This window comes from Pseudorca crassidens, chromosome 9 (genome assembly GCF_039906515.1).
Source record: "Pseudorca crassidens isolate mPseCra1 chromosome 9, mPseCra1.hap1, whole genome shotgun sequence".
Taxonomy (NCBI): domain Eukaryota; kingdom Metazoa; phylum Chordata; class Mammalia; order Artiodactyla; family Delphinidae; genus Pseudorca; species Pseudorca crassidens.
In genome coordinates this window covers 11,184,550-11,206,291 of record NC_090304.1, presented here as the reverse complement: position 1 = coordinate 11,206,291, position 21,742 = coordinate 11,184,550, and the positions used below count along the sequence as shown (strand labels likewise).

General features: G+C 41.9%; 1 protein-coding gene and 1 long non-coding RNA gene across 4 annotated transcripts in view; one reads left to right on the top strand and one right to left on the bottom strand.

Moving 5' to 3' along the window:
* PATL1 (PAT1 homolog 1, processing body mRNA decay factor) overlaps positions 1-12,933 on the bottom strand; it is a 36,923-nt gene extending 23,990 nt beyond the window's left edge. Inside the window, exons 1-6 of one of the 2 annotated variants that reach the window (XM_067748902.1) lie at positions 12,597-12,933; positions 10,516-10,627; positions 2,429-2,646; positions 2,045-2,125; positions 1,254-1,448; positions 217-318 (exon numbers count right to left, since the gene is read on the bottom strand). In XM_067748902.1, coding sequence (XP_067605003.1) covers positions 217-318; positions 1,254-1,448; positions 2,045-2,125; positions 2,429-2,646; positions 10,516-10,627; positions 12,597-12,611 — 723 coding nt within the window. In that variant the 5' untranslated portion in view covers positions 12,612-12,933. The remainder of the gene's footprint in view (positions 1-216; positions 319-1,253; positions 1,449-2,044; positions 2,126-2,428; positions 2,647-10,515; positions 10,628-12,596) is intronic. The other variant, XM_067748901.1, reaches the window with a different exon arrangement.
* LOC137230162 (uncharacterized) overlaps positions 12,774-21,742 on the top strand; it is a 55,413-nt gene continuing 46,444 nt past the window's right edge. For both annotated transcript variants that reach the window (XR_010946025.1, XR_010946026.1), the window contains exon 1: positions 12,774-13,026. This is a non-coding gene — a long non-coding RNA (uncharacterized lncRNA). The remainder of the gene's footprint in view (positions 13,027-21,742) is intronic.

The window sequence follows — 21,742 nt, the reverse complement described above, 5'->3', positions numbered from 1 at the left end:
ATAGCAAGAAACCGGATGTCAAGTTTAGATTTTTAAGATAAGAAAAGAGTTAAGGTAAGAAATAGCTGAACATGATGAACTATGTCTTCTGACCCGGGGACTATAAGATCCAGAAATTCAAGTATGGAGATTATAAAAAACATGTAAGATTTAGGAGATGTCTATATACTAGGCAGTGATCAGAAAATATTTTCATTAGATTGTAAAGTGACATACCGGGACACTGCAGAGCTGGTTTGGAGACATCCTCTCACCGTAGGGAGCAGGATAGCGTGGTGGCATTGGGGGTCGAACATGGACAGGCTTCGGACACAGAACCTATCAGGACAAACATATATACAACTACACTCAGTGAAGTCAGTTTTTCCTCTACCTATTCTTCCTCCCCTCGAGTACCGGCAGAGACACAGAACTCAATGCAAAGCCCTACTTCTAAGCAAATTGCTATGGCTTTGGTCCACATACAGAACCTTTGGTCACTTCCTCTCACAATATCAAGCAATGTGCCACTTTTAACTGAGGAAGATTTAGCTAATTCTCCAGTTATCCCCACCCTTCCATGCTATCTGAGGGAGGTACCAGCAGATATTCTGACTTGCAAATTCTCTCCAAGAGGATATATTTTGGTAGCAGTGAGGGAGATGGAATGATAAGAAAGCTGGAGGATTAACTAAGTCCTATTCTGAAGTCCCTATGATATGGCCGCCATGCTCAGCTCTTTCGTGTACGTTGTGACTCCACCATTTCATAGGATATTGAGCCTAACTAGGCCATACCAATACCACCCTCCCCCCATACCTTCCAAATTGGCCTTCCTTTTCAGCTGCTGGTTTCAGGTGGAGGAAAGTCTATGGAACAGGACTGCACAGGCTCTAGGGAAAGCAGGGATATCTTAAAGGTAAAAAGGGATGTGGACAATGCTGTGTGTTCCCACTCCCCCCAGCTTTCAGTTACCTCTCTGCCAATGTTTTGGGCAGCCAGCAAAACACTTTAAAAAGGACATTTACACTAAATGTGGTTCACTACCCTTTTTCTCCCCCAATTAAAAGGCAGCAGCAACAGTAGTAGCACCAGCAATGGGCATTGGGGAATGTGTCTCTTATTTGTACTACCTTTTCCTCTAATTGGCTACTTTTCTTTCTAATCTAATGCCTACCCCAAACTTCCACCCTCCTCCCAGCATCACCAATTTCCCAAATAATTTTGCCCAGATTCCCAATATCCTGGGCTGAGTGCCTGTTAATGAGAGGTACCTGTTGGTTGAAGCTGGGTACAGCCATCTGCTTAGGTGGGGTGCCTATGGGGACAGCTCTAACAGGAGGACTCCCAATGATAGGCGAAGTTGACCGCCTCGGTAATGCACGCTCAGAAACGTCCCGATCATCTTCTGGGCCCTGTGGGGGCCTCTGAGGCAAGGCATATTCTAACACAGACACTGTAGGCATTTCCTAATTGAGGAAGTAGTGTTAAAAAAATTAGCTACCTTGAAATGTTTTAATAACCTTTACAGATGCCAGATATCTTGAGAAATTATTTAAAAATTTTTCATTTAGTTTTATTTCACATCCAGTAAAAATGTTACCCTCTTTAGTGTACAGCATTAAATTTTGATAAATGCAGAGAGTCCTGGATCTATCACCAAAATCAAGACACATAAGTTTTATTACTCCCCAAACTTCCTTTGTATTGTTCCTCTGTAGTCAACCTCTCCTACCGCCCCCAACCACTGGCAAACACTGATCTGTTCTCTGTCCCTATAGTTTTGCCTAAAAATGACTTTAAGTAATTCAGATCATAAGCTGTCAAATTTTGAGTCCCAATGGCTCCTTTCAACCATTTCAAAGAAAGCACAGTCAAGTGAGCATTACCACAGAGTCTGGGGGAGGGCACAGTCAACAGGTCCAGCTATGGGTGCTGGCGACATAATCAACGTTAAGACCGGCAGAGGATATACATCCATACATTGTTCCAGTAAGGAAAGGACAACAACAGGACCCAGCTTTGGGGTATTAGGATTTTTATACAACGAGAAAACGTTTAATACCTGAGCAAGCAGTGGTCCTCGGATTCGCCTCAGAACTTCAGATCCATCCCAGATGCTGGAATTGAGACTTCCTGGTCGGGGCTAACAAAAAAGGAAAACACACACACAAAGTCTAGAAGAGGGCGGGCTCGCTGGGCAACTTACCAGCTTTCGGTGAGCAAAGCTCCCAAAGCGCCTCAACTGCTTGAGAACAGAAACTACAGTGTTCTAGAATCTACCTTATTTCCCGACTTCATCTCTAGAATTGCTATCATCAGGAATTATACTACCAAATTTCTATAGCACATGTAATTCTCTCAGTATAGTAGGTGGAATAAAATAGCCAAGCCCAATACTTTGCTTTAATCATCAGTCTGCTATAGCTCTCAGATCACAGTAACTTACTTGCAACACTGGCCTGGTCTGTACTGCCCTCATGATAGCTGGATCTTCTAGTTCATTTTCAATCACCATCTTACTGAGCCTTTCTGCCAGATTCTCCTCATGATCACCCAACAAGTCCATCTCATCCCTTTCTCCATTGCCTGTTTGTTCATTAACCGCCACGGGTAGCTTTTCTTCCAATTCAGCCAGGCGCTCATGTGCTTCCTGCCAATCATCATCTATAAGGAAATCATAAAAAAGAAACAGAGTTCATATTGGAATACAAAAGTTTTATAAAATTCTTCTGTTATCCATCTAGAGTCATGAAATAAGGTTTAAACTAAGGGGCACATTTAAAGTGGGCTTTGCACTATTGAGAACAACTAACATCCTACCAGGAATAAACTCAGACTTTTGGAGTAATAGCTTAATACATTAGCAACGATGTGCAAACTATATTCTGAAACCAATTTCTAAGTTGGTGATATAGTCAACCTGTTGGTTTGAGATTCTGTGATATTTCAGGCAAAAACTCGCGCTAGCGTACAACTTTCTCTTAGGTAAGTGTCATCTTCTTTACAAGCTTTTAAATCCATTCGTGTCATTCAATTAGTATTTTTTGAGCATCTATTATGTGACAGACATTGTTTTAGGTGCATGGAGTACATTGGTGTACAAAACAGACAAGGATCTCTGCCCTCCTGTGGCTTTTTAAGCAGGGAAGAGACAGACAATAGATAATGAACGTAACGAATAAGTAAATTAGATACTATATTAGAAGATGATATGCTACAGGAATACGGTGCAAGAGAAGCAAATTGAAAACTTTAACTAGGATGGTCAGAGGTATGTCTCATTGAGAAGGTGACATTTGAGCAAAATATCAAGAATAAGTTAGCCATGTGGATATCTAGGAGAAGAGTGCCTCAGGCAGAGGGACAGTCAGTAAAAAGGCCTTAAGATGAGAGACTGACGATTTTGAGAAGCAGCAAGGACTGTGCTTGGATTGGAATGAACAGGGGTGAAGAGGAGAAGAAAAATGAGGTCAAAGTGGGAGAGCTCCTACAGGGCCTTTAGAGCCACTCTGAAGTGGGGCCGCTGGAGGTTCGGGTGTGGCTTGACTTTTTGAAAGAATCACTCTGGCTGCTGTGTTGAAAACAGATTTGCAGAGAAGGGGGTAACACTATTGGAAGCACGGAGGCCTGTTAGGAGGCTACTACAAGTATGCCACAGGAAAGGTGAGGGTGACTTGGACCAGCGTCGGTCCTCTTCTGCTTTAACTGTCTATTTCTACATACTACTATATAATCTGTAGCACTGGCACTAGGTTATTTTGTTGTTTTTTGTTTTTTATGCTGACACAGCATTGTTTTTGGGTCCAGCTACAGCACAGATGAAAATCTTCAGAACCTTCTATCGGCTTCTCTAGAACCAGACCTTACTTCCGTCACTTCTCTCATTCCAGTTCTCCTCGACCTCATCGCTCATCATGCCCTTCTGACTCCATCATAAAAGCTCTACTACTTTGCTCCTTTCAGCGTTCAAATTCAGATACCTTTCCCTCCTCACTGAAGCTTTCCCTAAATAATCTTTTCATTTTAATTCTACCTTCACCTCATCTGAACATGCACTACTTTCTAACCCACCAAAACCCCATGTATTCTTTTGTAAATGTTATATATTTTTATTCTTATTTTAGTTTTGTTTTGTATGTCCTGCAAAATTCAAAACAGAGAGATAACAGGTAATTACTAACATAAAAACACAGAATTCTGAAAAAGTGTCCTTAATGACAATCCTCCTCATATTTTTCTATATACCTCATTTAAAGAAAGCAGAAGGAAGAAGTGGGAGCACCACGACAAGAAAAAAAGAAAAAAAAAAGTGCCTGGTATATACTAAGGGTGTAATTAATGGTAGCCACTTAAAAAAAGATTTAGACTTTCTGAAGGGCTCATATGCAACTTGTTAAAATACATGTTTGTTAAAAAAATTTAAACATTACACAAATATGTAACTTAGAAAGTGAAAGTTCCCCATAATTCTTCAGGTATGTTAAATTTTTTAAAGTGGGAACACATAACTACTGATAATATCATCTCATTCTTTTTCATACCTATATAAGATTCTATTCTACTAATAAAGTAATTTAACTTATCCCTTACTGATGGAAATTTGGATTATTTGCAATTTTTAATTTATTTATTGAAGTATAGTTGATGTACAACATTACATTAGTTTCAGATGTACAACAAATTTAAGTAGCCTAAGTCCCTTTCAGGGTCAGATTATAAACATTTAAAATTGCTACTTTTATTATATAACAATGTATCATATAACACTAGTGATCCAAAAAAAAAACAAGGTAAGGGATTTCCCTAGCGGTCCAGTGGTTAAGACTCCATGCTCCCAATGCAGGGGGCACGGGTTCAGTCCCTGGTCAGGGAACTAAGATCCCGCATGCCGCGGCCAAAAAACAAAAAAAACGAGGTAAGTGGGACTCCCAAATTTATAATTTGTATGATCAGAACCACCGTCTAGCCTTTGAGCACTGCGGTAGATGTGAATGTACTACTTGTGATAAAGGGAAAAATCTACTTTAGATGAAAATTACAGCACTAATTTAAATTATCAGCTATTTAAAAAATATGCTTAAAGAACAGTGTAATTAAAAATCAATTGTGATATTAATATTTGTATCATCTTTGCTAAGGAAGAGTAAGCTAAGCATGTTTTGAAGGACTAACTGCTTTTTGCAATTTTACTGACTCAACAATGCCGGGGAAAAAAAAAAAAAGGGAGTCTATAATCCTGAATTAAGGGATTTTTTTAAACATTTATTTCCCAAATTTAAGAAACTGATTTGTTAAGATTGATTCTAATGCAAAAGAGTTCTAATTTGCATTGATTTCATTCACTTCTCATAATCCTATTTACTAACTTTACTAGGTCCCACCAAAGATGATAATCTATTTGTCCTTAATAATTAATTTAAAAAATGCTGGTTAAGTAGCCATATTCTGTGAGAAAGGCTCTGTTGTGAATTGTTACTTTTTCAAACATGTAAGCAAAGAAACCTATGCCACAGAACACCATCATGTTCATTTTAGATATTTCTTGCTCTTGCGAAAAATCATCTGAAACAGTAATGTCAGAGATCACACGTCCTTAGTATAAAAGGATACCTCACTCTGTATCTTTTTCAAATGACCTAAAAACATACTTAGATATGCCAATGCTTGACCTCAACCCACACTGATCAAAATGATAAAGGGTAGGGGAAAAAAATAACAGAGAAATGAAGGGAAAGAGATAACTGTTTTCCTTGAACTAATTAACCTATACCCTGAGGTGGGTTACTGAATTCCTGGCTGCTTTTATAAATGTATGCTTGCTGTGATAATTCCCCTCAAGTCTGTCTCAGAGATATTTGTTTCTGAATAAAAACAAAATGAACAGGAAGTAGAGGTGATTTAATTTTAGAGCAATCTCAGTCCCTAAAGATTTTAGCAGCTATCAATAAAAAGGAAGTAGAAAGAATGGGGAGCCCTTCCATGTGGAGGCAGGAGATTCCCAAAGATCCCCCAGAGACTGTTAAAACATAACTGGTAGCTTACATTGACTGTATTTATAGTTACTTAACATCTCTGGCATTTTCCTTCTTCATTTGTTAACATGAGGATAATAATAGTACCTACCTTGCAAGGCTGCTACGAGGATTAACAATATACATGAAACACTCAGAATGGTCCCTAGCACATAATAAGCACCTTGTAAGTGTAAGCTTTTATTTTTAGAGAACAAGTTGAGATTACTGTGGCCCATTTACTGCTCAAAGATGATGCAAACATTTTTCCATGCAGAAGACAGTGACTAGTTTCTTAAGGAAAGGTGACATCAGAGCATCTGTAGCCAGTGACTTAAAATAACTACTGTACTAACAGGTATTACTCAAGATACTCACTCCTTGAGTTAAAAACCAACAAACCAAAATGTATGTCATAGGTCTGACATTTTATCTCCTGGTTTAAATTCTCTACACCAGCTGTATATCCACCTTTAGAAGTATATTAAACAAGTCACAGGTTGACTTAGAAAGCAATTTTCTTTTTATAAACCCGTATAGTATTTATATCAAGATGAGGAACTAAGGTTTTAACTTCACAATTCAAGTATATTATACTCTCAATGGAAAGGGCTCACACTGGGAAATCTTTTCTCCATTATAAACTTTGTTGACCAAGAAGTCCTTAATCATCCTTGTGCCTCAGGGTACAAAATGGGCTAACCATATGCTACTGCACTGCCTTTACTTTTTTTTTTTTTTTTTTTGCACGGTACGAGGGCCTCTCACTGTTGTGGCCTCTCCCGCTGTGGAGCACAGGCTCCGGATGCGCAGGCTCAGCGGCCATGGCTCATGGGCCCAGCCGCTCCATGGCATGTGGGATCTTCCCAGACCGGGGCACGAACCCGTGTCCCCTGCATCGGCAGGCGGACTCTCAACCACTGCGCCACCAGGGAAGCCCAACTGCCTTTACTTTTTATCACCTGTTCTTTTACTGTGTAACCCTAGGGGCTTTTTCATTTTCCATCACATAAAATGCAGTTCTGCACACTCTAAAATTCTTTTAAGGCAATACTTTCCTCATCTTGTGAGAAACATAGGAACTCAGAAAAAAAGACTGTCTAGCACTCTGGAAGTCAATGAGAAGGCCGAACTATTCCTCTTCTGTCCAGGTTAAAAACTGAGGACATTTACTATGCTGGCTAACCTCAACATACTTCATTTTAATAAATTGCATTTTAACACAGATGAATTTGCTAAAAAATGGTAACATTCAGTACAATATTTTAAGAGAAAAAGAGCTCCAGAAACAAGCACACACTGTTTATAGCTTCTATTGTATTCTATAGGTTTTCACTAAAGTTTCAAATATAATTTGCACTTCACATCAGTTCCCTGCTTTCGTCATTCTATTCTATGTCCCTTTCCCTGTGATCTCCATGGAAAGAGAACAGCATCTGAGATCATGTCATCCTCTTGGACAATCTCATCCCCTAAACTATGGCTGTAATCCAAAAGGTCTTCGGTTCCCTTCTGTAATAAGCCTAGCTTCTACCTTAAATGCTTCTCTTGCTGCTTCCAAAAGCAGCAGTTTTAGCTCTTCAAGGAATTCTGTAAACCCTGATTGAAAACAGTATACTCTTTCATTTTTGCCAGTTCATTCAACTCAGTCTAAGCTTAAATAAACTTAAGCTGTTTAGGTCAGTGAAAAACCAGTAACCAGTACAACTATTTTATTTTATTTTTGGCTGCATTGGGTCTTTGTTGCTGCACCTGGGCTTCCTCTAGTTGCGGCGAGCAGGGGTTACTCTTTGTTGCAGTGTGCGGGCTTCTCACTGTGGTGGCTTCTCTTGCTGTGGAGCACGGGCTCTAGGCGGGCGAGCTTCAGTAGTTGTGGCGTGCAGGCTCAGTAGTTGTGGCGCACAGGCTTAGCTGCTCAACAGCATGTGGGATCTTCCCCGACCAGGGATTGATCCCACGTCCCCTGCATTGGCAGGTGGATTCTTAACCCCTGCGCCACCAGGGAAGTCCTAATACAACATTTTTAAGACCTCTCATTTGTTTTTGATATTGAACATTTTAGGGTTACCCACTACTGATAAATTTCCTCTTCTTATTACTTAACTTGAATATTTGAAATCCCACATATTCACAGATCCCAACATAAATGTGGTCATTGCTGCTTTTCAACACCAACAGTCAAAGCAAAGAGAGTTCCGTGGACTCTTACCTATTCATCTTTTTTTTTTTCCCAAATGTGTTCATCAAATCTTATTGAAACGGAATGGACAAAATTAAAGCTACAAGATAATATTTTAAAACAATTACAGAAATTATTTTAAAACAATACTAAAACAAAACCCCACAATACTGACAGAATTGTGGTTAAAATGTTACCTCTATACAATGTTTTGGGTTTTTTTTTTAACATCTTTATTGGAGTATAATTGCTTTACAATGATATGTTAGTTTCTGCTGTATAACAAAGTGAATCAGCTATACATAAACATATATCCCCATATCTCCTCCCTCTTGCGTGTCTCTCCCACCCTCCCTATCCCAGCCCTCTAGGTGGATACAAAGCACCAAGCTGATCTCCCTGTGCTATGTGGCTGCTTCCCAGTAGCCATCGGTTTTACATTTGGTAGTGTATATATGTCCATGACACTCTCTCACTTCATCCCAACTTCCCCTTCCCCGTGTCAAGTCCATTCTCTACGTCTGCGTTTTCATTCCTGTCCTGCCCCTAGGTGCTTTAGAACCATTATTTTTTTAGATTCCATATATATGTGTTAGCATATGGTATTTGTTTTTTGTTTTTCTCTTTCTGACTTACTTCACTCTGTATGAGTCTCTAGGTCCATCCACCTCACTACAAATAACTCAATTTCATTTCTTTTTATGGCTGAGTAATATTCCATTGTATATCTGCACCACATCTTCTTTATCCATTCATCTGTCGATGGACACTTAGGTTGCTTCCACGTCCTGGCTATTGTAAATAGTGCTGCAATGAACATTGTGGTACTGCCTCTTTTTGAATTATGGTTTTCTCAGAGTATATGCCCAGTAGTGGGATTGCTGGGTCATATGGTAGTTCTATTTTTAGATTTTTAAGGAACCCCCATACTGCCCTCCATAGTGGCTATATCAATTTACATTCCCACCAGCAGTACAAGAGGGTTCCCTTTTCTCCACACCCTCTCCAGCATTTATTTGTAGATTTTTTGATGATGGCCATTCTGACCAGTGTGAGGTGATACCTTATTGTGGTTTTGATTTGTATTTCTCTAATGATTCGTGATGTTGAGCATCCTTTCATGTGTTTCTTGGCAATCTGTATGTCTTCCTTGGAGAAATGTCTATTTGGTCTTCTGCCCATGTTTGGATTGGGTTGTTTGTTTTTTTGCTATTGAGCTGCGTGACCTGCTTATATATTTTGGAGATTAATCCTTTGTCAGTTGCTTCACTTGCAAATATTTTCTCCCATTCTGAGGGTTGTCTTTTCGTCTTGTTTATGGTTTCCTTTGCTGTGGAAAACTTTTAAGTTTCATTAGGTCCCATTTGTTTATTTTTACTTTCATTTCTCTAGTAGATGGGTCAAAAAGGATCTTGCTGTGATGTATGTCATAGCGTGTTCTGCCTATGTTTCCTCTAAGGGTTTTATAGTTTCTGGCCTTACCTGTTCTTTTTTTTTTTTTTGGCTGCACGGGGTATGCGGGATCTTAGTTCCCCGACCAGGGACGAACCTGGGCCCTTGGCAGTGAGAGCAAAGAGTCCTAACCACTGGACCACCAGGGACTTCCCTTACCTATTCATCTTTCCGAAGTACAGTTTAATTTTAACTTATTAGTATACTTGTTCCAGGATCTCTAACTCTCAAACTTTATTATGTAAGCTTGCTCCCTAAACCTTTCATCTCAGTAATTATAACTGTGGCCTCTAGTTTAGTTTGGCTCTTTAATTTTTTAACCACTTCCAACACCAGGAATATTTATCTATACCCAAGGATGAGAAAATTTCACCTGTGCACAACATTTTTCTAACTTATGAAGACTTTCTATCACCAAAATTCTTGGAATAAAAAACTTTATTTATTGAATATACTATAGGGCAATAGCAGGGTCATGCAATATATTATTGATCAACTGAATTTTAAAGCATATACATCTGAATCTGAGTTTTCTCCTAGTCCACTAGTTTTCCTTAAGTTCCATGTTCCACAAATAAAAATTTCCTTCTTCTAGGATTATTTAAACCTTTGTAAAATGTCCACTTCTCTAATCATTTGAATTCCTTATAGTGTCAACTTAGAGCCATAGATCATAAAGCTGGAAGGGACAGGGCTTAGAAAACACTTGGTTTTATAAGTGAGGCAAAAAGAAGCCCAGAGGAGGAGGGTAGATGCTTGGATTGAAGAACAGAACAGTTTGCCAACTTTGTGAATGAGGTTACGCCTACTTAGACAAAAGTACTTATAAAAGAGAGCATTTGAAAACAGCAAGAGGCCAAGATGACATTATAAAAGAAAGATATCACTTACCAACTGCACCTGACCCAAATGTATCATCATTGAATTGATCAATCTCTTCATCTTCCTCTCCCAGGCCCTGAAATGCATCTTCATCTTCATCCAGAGGACAATCCTCCAAAGACTAAAAAAAGAGAAAAAAGAGATCAGCTATTCATGAAGTTCACAACCTCGCTCTAAAAAAATGTTTTTATCTTCCCGATCAACACAATAGCTTCATTATGACTTTTTGTGCACATGGCATTTTTTCTATCCCCCAATTTCCCTGACACTGGAAGACTTCAGTACCTTTTCCTTCAGCTTCTCGTTCCTATTCCTTATTTAACCTCTTCCCCCAAACTTCCATTTCTCTATTTATCAAGAATATAATAACAGCATTTCCTCATGCAACCAAGAAATGAGGCCTGCCAACTTCCTTTCCATCACTGGTTACAATAATAATGACAAGTGAAAATGAACATTTTATTATTTTGCTTGAGTTCTACCTATATTTTTCAACGAAATTCTCATCTTCCTCATATTCATGTCACCTTTTCAACTATTTTATTATTCCCTTTTAAAGCTTTCTCTTCATTTTCCTTTTCCCCTTCTGTTTTCCTACAGATCCAAACTCTGGTGATAAAGGAGAAAGCTAAGTGTTCAATCACAATTAAGTGAACTCTTGAAAAGCTGTGATGTGACAGGTTTAAGTTGTGTCTCTACTCTTTCTTACAAGTGATACCAACTTGGGCAAGTCACATCCTTTCTGATTAATTCATTCAATACCCCTGAGCATCTATTTTGTCTCAGGCTGTGTTAGCCTCTAAGCCACAATCTCTTAAGTGGTAATGCAGGGACAATACCACCTACCTCAGAAAGTTGTTGTGAGGATCAAATGAGGCAAAGATTTAGGCAAACATTGGGTATTGTTAAACAACGCTAGATATCACCAGTTTAACCACTTAGATGTGTTCTATCTTAAACGTACCCTCCCACCCCCATTTCAGTTTTCAACTGATTTATTTTCCAAGTTTTCTTTTCTTTTGGGAACTTTGCCTACTGCATCTCATCATCTCTCTCCATGTTTACATAAAGGCAGTTTGATCTTGAACCATTCCTATCAAATACCAAGTATATGTGTCCCCAGTTTTCAAAGACTCAGGATCGGAATTCCACACGCTCTCTGAAGTCACATTTCGGATACACCCTGACTGGCTACCTCTTAGCCAGGATGTTCCCAAATGAAAGGTTAGGTCAAACGGCCATCCTACCCATCTTAAGTCTCCCAAACTTACACAAAGCAAGCATGCAACTGCCTCCCCATCACAGGCAACTTCCAGAAGCACTCCCAAATCACAAAGATCTACTTAACCAAATCACTGCTTTTTACACTGGAAAGACTCTTAGGGGTCATCTAAACCAACCCTTTGGTTCTACAAATCCAGAAACCCTGTCCAATGATTAGGAATCGCTAAAGGTCATACAGCAAACCAGTGACACTGTCAGGACTCTCGACTGTTGCTACATACCCGGACCGTCACCAAACCCACGTCCCCCTCCACTCGCCCAGAAGGAACTTCTGCTGGACACGCCCCTTCCCAACTCGGAGTCCTCTTTAGTAAACGGTCTTTGGTCCCAGTCAAAGGGCGAGTCCAGGCCCCCAGGACCTGACGGTCGCCGGTTTGTAAGGGGGTGTGTATAAGTAATTGGAGGGGAGATGGTTCCGGGTCCAGGGCGGGAAACGCGTCTCTGGGCTTTCTCGGGTGAAGCTTCCTCAAGAGCCACCGAGGGTGGGTGCAACGCTCTCTACTCCTCACTCCTCCGGGGGTGGGGGGTGGTCTGGTTAAGGCACGTAAGGGGCCCTCCCCACCCCAAAACATAGGTCAGCTCTCCTCAGTGGCAACTGATAGGACAGTCCCGCCCCCCGAAGCCAGCTCACAGCCCTCGGATTAAACCCGCGACCCCAGACCCAACGCACTCCGTTCGGTCCCGCGGGTCCCGCCGCCCCCCCCTCCCCCCAGGAGCGCTGGACGGACGCGCGGACGGTGAGGGAGAAAGAGGGGCGCGTGCGGGAGGGAGGGAGGGAGGGGTCACTTCCGGTCGAAACAACTCACCTCGTAGCGGAACATTCTTGGGGGGGGGGAGGGAGCGGGGAGGGGAATAGGGGAGGGAGGGAAGAAGCGCTGACTCTGCGGGCTCCTCCGCGCGCGGGTCCTCCACCGGCTCGCGACCCCTGGCCGCCGCCGTACGCCGGAGCGTGCGTGGGAACGTGCGCAGGCGCGCCTCGGGGAGGGCGGCCGCCCCGTTCGGCGCCCGGCGGCGGCGGCTGCGCGGGGACAGATTTGGCGTCCCGCTTCCTAGTTTCAGCGGCGGGAAGGAGGTCCCATGGCGAGACACTGCGCACGCGCCGCCCGTCGGGGGCTTCCTGGCGATCTGGACTTGTAGCTCCGCCTCTGGCTTCTGCGTGCTCGCCCGGCGCTCAGTTTCGAGTCACGAGTTTTCCGTCACCGACGGGGCGGAGAAAAGCCTTGTGATTGTCACAGGGTAAGGCTTTGAAGAGTCCCAGGATTAGCCTGGACTGGGAGAAATGGAGATTCCTAGACTGTTTTGCCAGCGTCCAACACGGTCTTCGCGGGTTTTGCTTGGCACTCCTCACGACATACGATAATGCGCCGAGTGGAGGGGAAAAAATAAAAGTTCAGGTCATTGAAATGGGCAGAATTCGTCGCCACTTTCAGCGGCACGTCACCCGCTGAGTCGACAGCGGGTCAGGGCTATGATTTGTGTGTCTCAAAGTGATGAGGGCGATTAAAAAAAAAAGCCGAATGCATGTTCCGGGAGGTTCCACCAGGGAGATATTTTTAGGTCCCAGGCGCTCCAGGCAGGTGAAGTGGGAGAGCCAAGAAGGGCAGCACAGCCGTGGGCAGCAAGGTCATCGAGGCTGAGTGCGCCGCTGGGTGACACCACCTGCTTACAGGATCAAGCCCAGAAAAACGTTTGTCCTGGGTGTAAGCCTCGGCAGCCTGCCTCCAGAAGTCTGTTTGGGGGGTTTACCTCCGCTAGCACCTTGCATGCCCTTTCGGCCCTGAACTCTTTGTTTCCCCATAAGGACTAAACTTGGACCACAAAGAATTAATTCGAAGAATTGAGGAGTGGATTTCGCAGCTCCTTTCTCGCGGTGTCTTAAAATGCAGCCTCACCTAGGAGTGGCGTAAATGCCTTACATGTTAGTATGACCAGATTGATTAATCAGAGTCTGAGTAGTGGAAACTTTGGATTTGGAACTAGAAGTTATGGGTGGGAATCAGTACTTTGTCACTGGCTGTCAGATGTGGAGCAGGTTATCTAAACACGTCTGAGGCTTAAATTCTTTGTAAAATGGGTTTAATGAAACCTGCCTCACAGAGTAGTGGTTCAGTGATGATTCTAATACTACTTCTACTAATGACTGAAGTCTGCCTTATGCCAACCCTGTGAGGTAGGTACTGTTATTTTCCGTATAGATGTGGAACCTGAGGATTAGAGATGTTAATTCATCTATCCTAAACCACCCAGTGGAAAGTGGCAACCAGTTCTCTCTGATTCCAAAAATCCAATCTCTTAATCACTGTGCCGGTTTTACAAAAGCGAATGTTTGCATGGGCCAGGCCTAAAGCTTAAAGTGGAACAGGCCAAGGATAAGATGATAATTAGCTTTCAAGCATGCATGGAACATTACAAAACCTCCTGTAGTACGGGTAACAGCACAATGACCAAAGAACTGGTGCCACGTAGGCCAAGGGTTGGCAAGTTGTGACCCACAGCCGAATCTGGCCAGCTGCCTGTTTTTGTAAGTAAAGTTTTGTTGGAATACAACCACCCTCATTTTTTTGCGTATTGTCTTTGGTTGCTTTAGGGCAACCAAGGCAGAGTGGTATACTTACAGTGGAGGCCATTTGGCTAGCGAAGCCTGAAATATTTACTGTCTGGCCCTTTACACAAAGAGTTTGCTGATTCCTGATGTTGCAGATCCTGTTTTCTGATCATTATGTTAGAGATCAGAAATTAAAACAAAACAAAACAAAAAAACCTCCGTGCCTCTAATTAATGGACTACTTGAGAAAACATAATGGGAAGCAGAAAATATTTAGAACTCAATGATAAACTTATTAACATATAAAGACTTTTAGGATACAGCTAAAGCAGTTTATATAAGAAAATAGGAAAGCTTGAATATAAATGAACTATAGGATAATTTTAAAGAAAAGATAAGGAAAGAAATAATACAGAGAAGGAAACAGAAAACAAGGTGTCATATAGACAATCAATAAAATTACCTGTTTTTCCCATGCACCAACTGTCTTTGAGGGAGATTAATGAGAGTCCCTTTAGGTGAATAATGTATTTTTTTGAGCTGTGTAATAGGCCCCTTATTAAGATGGAGAGGATACAAATTCTTTTCACAAGTAATTCTGTAGAAATAAGATGTGAGGCTCCTGGAGAGTGTCCCTCGAGTGGGTGGAAGAAAAGTCTTTCCTGCGAGCCTGGGTATATGGAAAAGGCTTTTCACAGCTGAGAGAGAACATCAGTTAGTGAAAGCCACCGTGCTTTGGTATTGTCTGTCCTTTCTCCAGAGGCTGTAAATAATCCACTGTGGTATTTACAGATTCTCTACATGCTTCTCTTTTTTTAGATCATGGTAAAAGAACATAAAATGTACTTTCTTGTGAGACTAGTTTCAGATGTTGTATTAATTTTCATTAAGTAACGTACAGCTCTACAACAGTGGTTCCCAGCCTCGCCAAGAGGGCTTGTTCCGACAGACTGCTGGGCCCCATCCCTGGTGTTTCTGGTTCAGTAGGTCTGAAGTGGGACCTAAGAATTGCATTTATGCCAAGTTCCCAGGTGATGCTGATGCTATTGGTTCTAGGACTACACTTTGCATACCGCTGCTTTAAGATATTGTCCATGAGTGCTTGCAAAGGGTTATAGAGAGGGAGAAAAAGAGTGGTGGGCTGCCCAGAGGGTCATTTCTCATGTAGCCAACAAAGTTGTGACGGACATCCCAGAAAGCTATGGGAGCTCTTGGTGCAGCAGACTTTAGACAAAAGGATTAGCAATATAATGAAAATAAAAATGTATAAGATGAAACTTGTGGTAGATTAAACAAGGCTACAAATTCTTTGTTCTCTCATCAAGAGGTGGGTTCTACTTCCATTATTCCTTGAATCTGGACTGGATTATGATGGCTTTGACCAATGGAGCAGGGGGCGGGGGGTGGTGATGCTATGCCAGTTCTGTGTCTAGTCTTTAAGAAGATTGACAGTGTAAGTCCATGTAAGATGTCCAGTTACCTTGCTGAAGAGGTCATGTGGAAAGGCCCTGAGACTACATGAAGAGGAAGAGGGGTCCAGCTATACCCAGCTTACCAGCCACACCAGACACGTGAATGAAGCTGTCCAGACCAGCTCAGCTAGCAACTGAATGTCATCGAGTGACCCCATTCAACACGATGTGAAGCAGAAGAATCACTCAGCTGAGCCTTTCCCAGATACCTGACCCATAAAATTGTGGTATTATAATCAAATGGTTGTGGTTTTAAACCACAAAATTTTGGAGTAGTTTATTACTCACTAATAGGTAACTGGGACAAGTGTGTTTAGAAAAATTGTACAAAACTGGGAAATAAGGAAAAAAGGTTATTGTGCGCCCCTTCTATGTTATAACAAGAACATTGTCTAATGAGCCTGCTTCAGGATAATTTGAAGTTCTAGGGGAGGCAACTTTATTTGACTTAGTATTTACTATTAGTGAGGTACCAGACTCAGTAAAGTTAGATGTTAATTTGTAGAAGATTGCTAAATTGCAAATTAATTTTGTCCAGTTGAGATGATTTCTTTTTTTTTTTTTAATGCTTGGCTTTTTAATTAATTAATTAATTAATTTATTTATTTATTTTTGCTTGTGTTGGGTCTTCGTTTCTCTGCGAGGGCTTTCTCCAGGTACGGCAAGCGGGGGCCACTCTTCACCGCGGTGTGCGGGCCTCTCACTATCGCGGCCTCTCTTGTTGTGGCGCACAGGCTCCAGACGCGCAGGCTCAGTAATTGTGGCTCACGGGCCCAGCCGCTCCGTGGCATGTGGGATCTTCCCAGACCAGGGCTCGAACGTGTGTCCCCTGCATTAGCAGGCAGACTCTCAACCACTGCGCCACCAGGGAAGCCCAATGATTTCATTTTGATAGAAAAGATAATCCCAAAGGGGACAGTTTTATTGCCTTGCCGGATATTAACTGGTATGATATTTAACATTTGAGTCTTACTCCAGCATTCTTTTTTTTAAAAATAAATTTATTTATTTATTCATTTATTTTTGGCTGAGTTGGGTCTTTGTTGCTGCACGAGGGTTTTCTCTAGTTGCGGTGAGCGGGGGGTACTCTTTGTTGCGGTGCTCAGTCTGCTCATTGTGGTGGCTTCTCAGTGCGGAGCATGGGCTCTAGGCGTGTGAGCTTCAGTAGTTGTGGCTCGCGGGCTCAGTAGTTGTGGTTCATTGCTCCGTGGCACGTGGGATCTTCCCGGACCAGGGCTCGAACCTGTGTCCACTGCATTGGCAGGCGGATTCTTAACCACTGCACCACCAGGGAAGCCCCCTCCAGCATTCTCTTCCACACTAGTTATAGTTCATAGTTTCTTATATCTCTTTTGAACCAGCCTTAACATCCTGCCGGTTCTCTCATTAACAAGATAAATAAATGGCCCGTGCTCATGCTGGTTCACACACTGGCCCCCCATACATAGAGGGCAAGGAGAGCCTGAAGAAAGAGGCAGCCACTCCAGATTGGTAGGTGGTAGGAAGTACCTACAGAGCAAGAGAACTTACATACGGGCTTGTCTTGGGCAGCCGCAAGCAAGTAGATCTCCTTACCCGCCTGCCAGAATCGTAAAAGTTTATACGGAGCCCAGAACAGGGCCAGTCACGTATACCGTCCAGGTGGTCTCAACAACATCCTACTCTCTTGTCCTTGAAAATAGCTCCCACTGTGGGAATGGTGGGCAAAGTGTACATTACAAGGACAGAGGAGGGGGTGTGTAGTATCCAATTGCCAGGGTCCAGCTCATGGCTCCATGGGTGATCATGTCTTTTTAAATTATTTATTTATTTATCTTTTCTTTCTTTTTTTTTTCTTTTGACTGTCTCGGGTCTTAGTTGTGGCCCTTGGGATCTTCACTGAGGCATGCGGGATCTTTCATTGTGGCGTGTGGGTTTTCTCTCTCTAGTTGTGGCGTGGGCTCCAGGGCACATGGGCTCTGTAGTTTGCGGCGGGCTCTCTTGTTGAGGTGCGCGAGCTCAGTAGTTGTAGCATATGGAGTTAGTTTCCCCTCGGCATGTGGGATCTTAGTTCCCCGACCAGGGATTGAACCCTCATCCCCTGCATTGGAAGGTAGATTCTTTACCACTGGACCACCAGGGAAGTCCTGATCATGTCCTTTCAATGACAGCCTCCAACAGCTAATAATATATTGTAGAGTCTATTATGTAAAAAGTTAAGAACCTGTTATGTAAAGTGTCTTGAGCAGGACGGGGGTAGTTTATTAGGTATGAGTTAAGTGCTGAATGGTAGTATATTAGTTTACTATTGCTACTGTAACAAATTACCACAAACTTAGTGGGTTAAAACAACACAAATTTATTCTCTTATAGTTGTGGAGGTCAGAGTCTAAAATGGGTTGTAGGGCTTCCCTGGTGGCACAGTGGTTGAGAGTCCGCCTGCCGATGCAGGGGACACGGGTTCGTGCCCTGGTCCGGGAAGATCCCCCATGCCGTGGAGCGGGTGGGCCCGTGAGCCATGGCCGCTGAGCCTGCGCGTCCGGAGCCTGTGCTCCGCAACGGGAGAGGCCCGCGTACCGCAAAAAAAAATAAATAAATAAATAAATAAATAAAATGGGTTGTAGTACTGTGTTCCTTCTGGAAGCACTAGGTGAGAATCTGTTTTCTTCCTTTTTTTAGTTTCTAGAGGTTGCTTGCATTCCTTGGCTTATGGCCTCATCCTCCATCTTCAAAGCCAGCGGCATAGCATCTCCCAAACTCTCCCTCTCTCACCCTCCTTCTGTTGTCACATTTTTCTCTCCCACCCTCCTTCCTCCTTCTTATAAATAATCTGTGATAACAGTAGGGGCAACTGCATAATCCAGGATAATCTCCTCATCTCAGGACCCTTAATCTCATCTGCAAAGTCCCTTTTACCATATAAAGTAACATACAGTTTCTGGGGATTAGGACTTGGGGGACCATTTTTCAGCCTACCACATGTGGTATGTGGTAACCATTGGGGGTGTCCAAAATGATTTTTGATAGTATAATGAGAAAATATTTTAAAGTTTAAGTGTTTGTTTTGTATACTTTTTTTTTTTGGCTGCACTGTGGGGCATGTGGGATCTTAGTTCCCAAACCAAGGAAGGAACCCATGCCCCTACAGTGGAAGTGCGGAGTCTTAACCATTGGACTGCCAGGGACATCCCTATACTATTTATTTAAAGGTGAAAAAAGATTTACTAGGTGAAACTATGAAGGGCCATTAAAAGGAGAATCAAGAAGGAGTAAGAGGGCTTCCCTGGTGGTGCAGTGGTTAAGAATCCGCCTGCCAATGCAGGGGACACGGGTTTGAGTCCTCGTCTGGGAAGATCCCACATGCCGTGGAGCAACTAAGCCCGTGCGCCACAGCTACTGAGCCTGCACTCTAGAGCCCGTGAGCCACAACTACTGAGCCTGCATGCCACAACTACTAAAGCCTGCGCACCCTAGAGCCCATGCTCTGCAACAAGAAAAGCCACCGCAATGGGAAGCCCGTGCACTGCAACGAAGAGTAGACCCCTCTCGCCTCAACTAGAAGAAGTCCGCGCAGCAACAGAGACCCAACACAGCCAAAAATAAATAAATAAATTTAAAAAATCATATTAAAAAGCTATTAATGAAATTAAAAAAAAAAAGAATGAGTAAGAGAACATGCAGGCCCCCCACTCCTGCCGTGGATCCCAGAAGGGGCAGCTCTGTGCTGACCAGGCCTTGACAGTAAGAACAGGTTGCAGGGACATCTCTCCTGTATGAGTATGTGTTTGGCTGTCAGTTAGAGGTGAGGAAATATGATGGTTTGTTGGGGTAGATCATGGCATTGGAAGATAAAAGCAGAAAGCCAGTTTTGTTGCACATTTGTCTATTACTGAACTGGTAAGAGAAGGGGGAGCTTACAGTGTCATTGCTCCCCTTATTTCTTTTTGACTCTCTGAGCATTGCAGAGTGAGGGTTGGGGCATTGGGAACTATTCCCCTCATCATTTACACAATCTGGGAAAGGGATGATGATGATGATGATGATAGTGATTATTTTTGGCCGTGCAGCTTGTGGTATCTTAGTTCCCTGACCAGGGATTGAACCCAGGTCCTCAGCAGTGAAAGCACCAGGTCCTAACCACTGGACTGCCAGGGAATTCCCAGAAATATTTCCTTTTTTTTTTTTTTTGCACGTAATATGGTATACTTTTATTCACATGGAGATGGAAAAAAACTAGGAATAAATATTAAGTAATTAAAAATTGCTATTTTTAATTACAAATAAAAATTTAATGGTAGCATCAAGGAAGATAGGATATCAATGAAAATGTTTTGAACCAGTGATACTTTGTTTCTTTCCATTAATTCTCCAAATACTACTTTCCTTTTCTTTTTTGGGTTTACTTTTTTTTTTTTTTTAGATCTTTATTGGAGTATAATTGCTTCACAATACTGTGTTAGTTTCTGTTGTACAACAAAGTGAATCAGTCATATGCGTATGTATGTCCCCATATCCCCTCCCTCTTGAGCCTCCCTCCCACCCTCCCTATCCCACCCCTCCAGGTCATCCCAGAGCACCGAGCTGATCTCCCTGTGCTATGCAGCTGCTTCCCACTCGCTATCTATTTTACATTCAGTAGTGTATATGTGTCGATGCTACTCTCACTTCCCCCCACCTTCCCCCTGCCCCACCACCTCGTGTCCTCAAGTCCATTCTCTATGTCTTTGTCTTTATTCCTGCGCTGCCACTAGGTTTATCAGTACCTTTTTTTTTTTTTAGATTCCATATATATGTGTTAGCATACGGTATTTGTTTTTCTCATTCTGACTTACTTCACTCTGTATGACGGACCATCCACCTCACTACAAATAACTAAGTTTTGTTTCTTTTTATGGCTGAGTAATATTCCATTGTATATATGTGCCATCTGTTGATGGACATTTAGGTTGCTTCCATGTCCTGACTATTGTAAATAGTGCTGCAATGAACATTGTTTTACATATATCTTTTTGAATTATGGTTCTCTCAGGGTATATGCCCAGTAGTGGGATTGCTGTGTCATATGGTAGTTCTATTTTTAGTTTTTTAAGGAACCTCCATACTGTTCTCCATAGTGGTTCTATCAATTTACATTCCCACCAACAGTGCAGGAGGGCTTGCTTTTCACCACACCCTTTCTAGCATTTATTGTTTCTAGATTTTTTTTTAAAGAAAATAAAATGTTCCTTTATTAAATTTAATTGAACATTATCCAAAAAATCACTTTTCCAAGGAGAGCAATATGAGATTTTCTCATTGACAGTTAAACAATGCTTTACCACATAACTAGAGTTGAGAAAATAATAAATTATGCCATATGTTCTTATCTAGATCATGCCCCCAAAGGCCTAGAGAATGGGCATGGTTTAATAAATCTAAACAAATTAAATAAATGTTTTGCACTTGTAACTCTGTTACCTTTTAGCAAAAAAAAAAAAAAAAAAAAAAGAATTACTTCCAGGGAAGCCACAAAATTAAAGGGACCCTGTAAACGAAAGAACAGAAGACTGTCTTCACACCAAATTAACAGAACACCAGACAAGTTACAACAGATTATTCAGTTTATCAAAAAAGACAGCTAACTCACTGCAGTTTAAATTCATGGCCTATATATAAAAATATATATAAATATAATCTTATTTTGATTATTAGTGGAAAAAGACAAGAAAACTTCTTCAATTTCTCAAGAAATGAATATATTTTTAAGAGCAAGATGTAAAAAACCTTGAATATTCCCTTCTAAACTTATTTCAGATTCTGCCTGTGCCTACAAACCCCAGTACCCATGTTACTTCTCCCTGGAATCATCTGACTCTACACCAGCACGTGTATCTGAGCCCTGGCTATGTGTCCCACACTTTTTTTTAAAATTTTTATTTTATTTACTTTTTTATATATTTCTTGTTAGTCATCAATT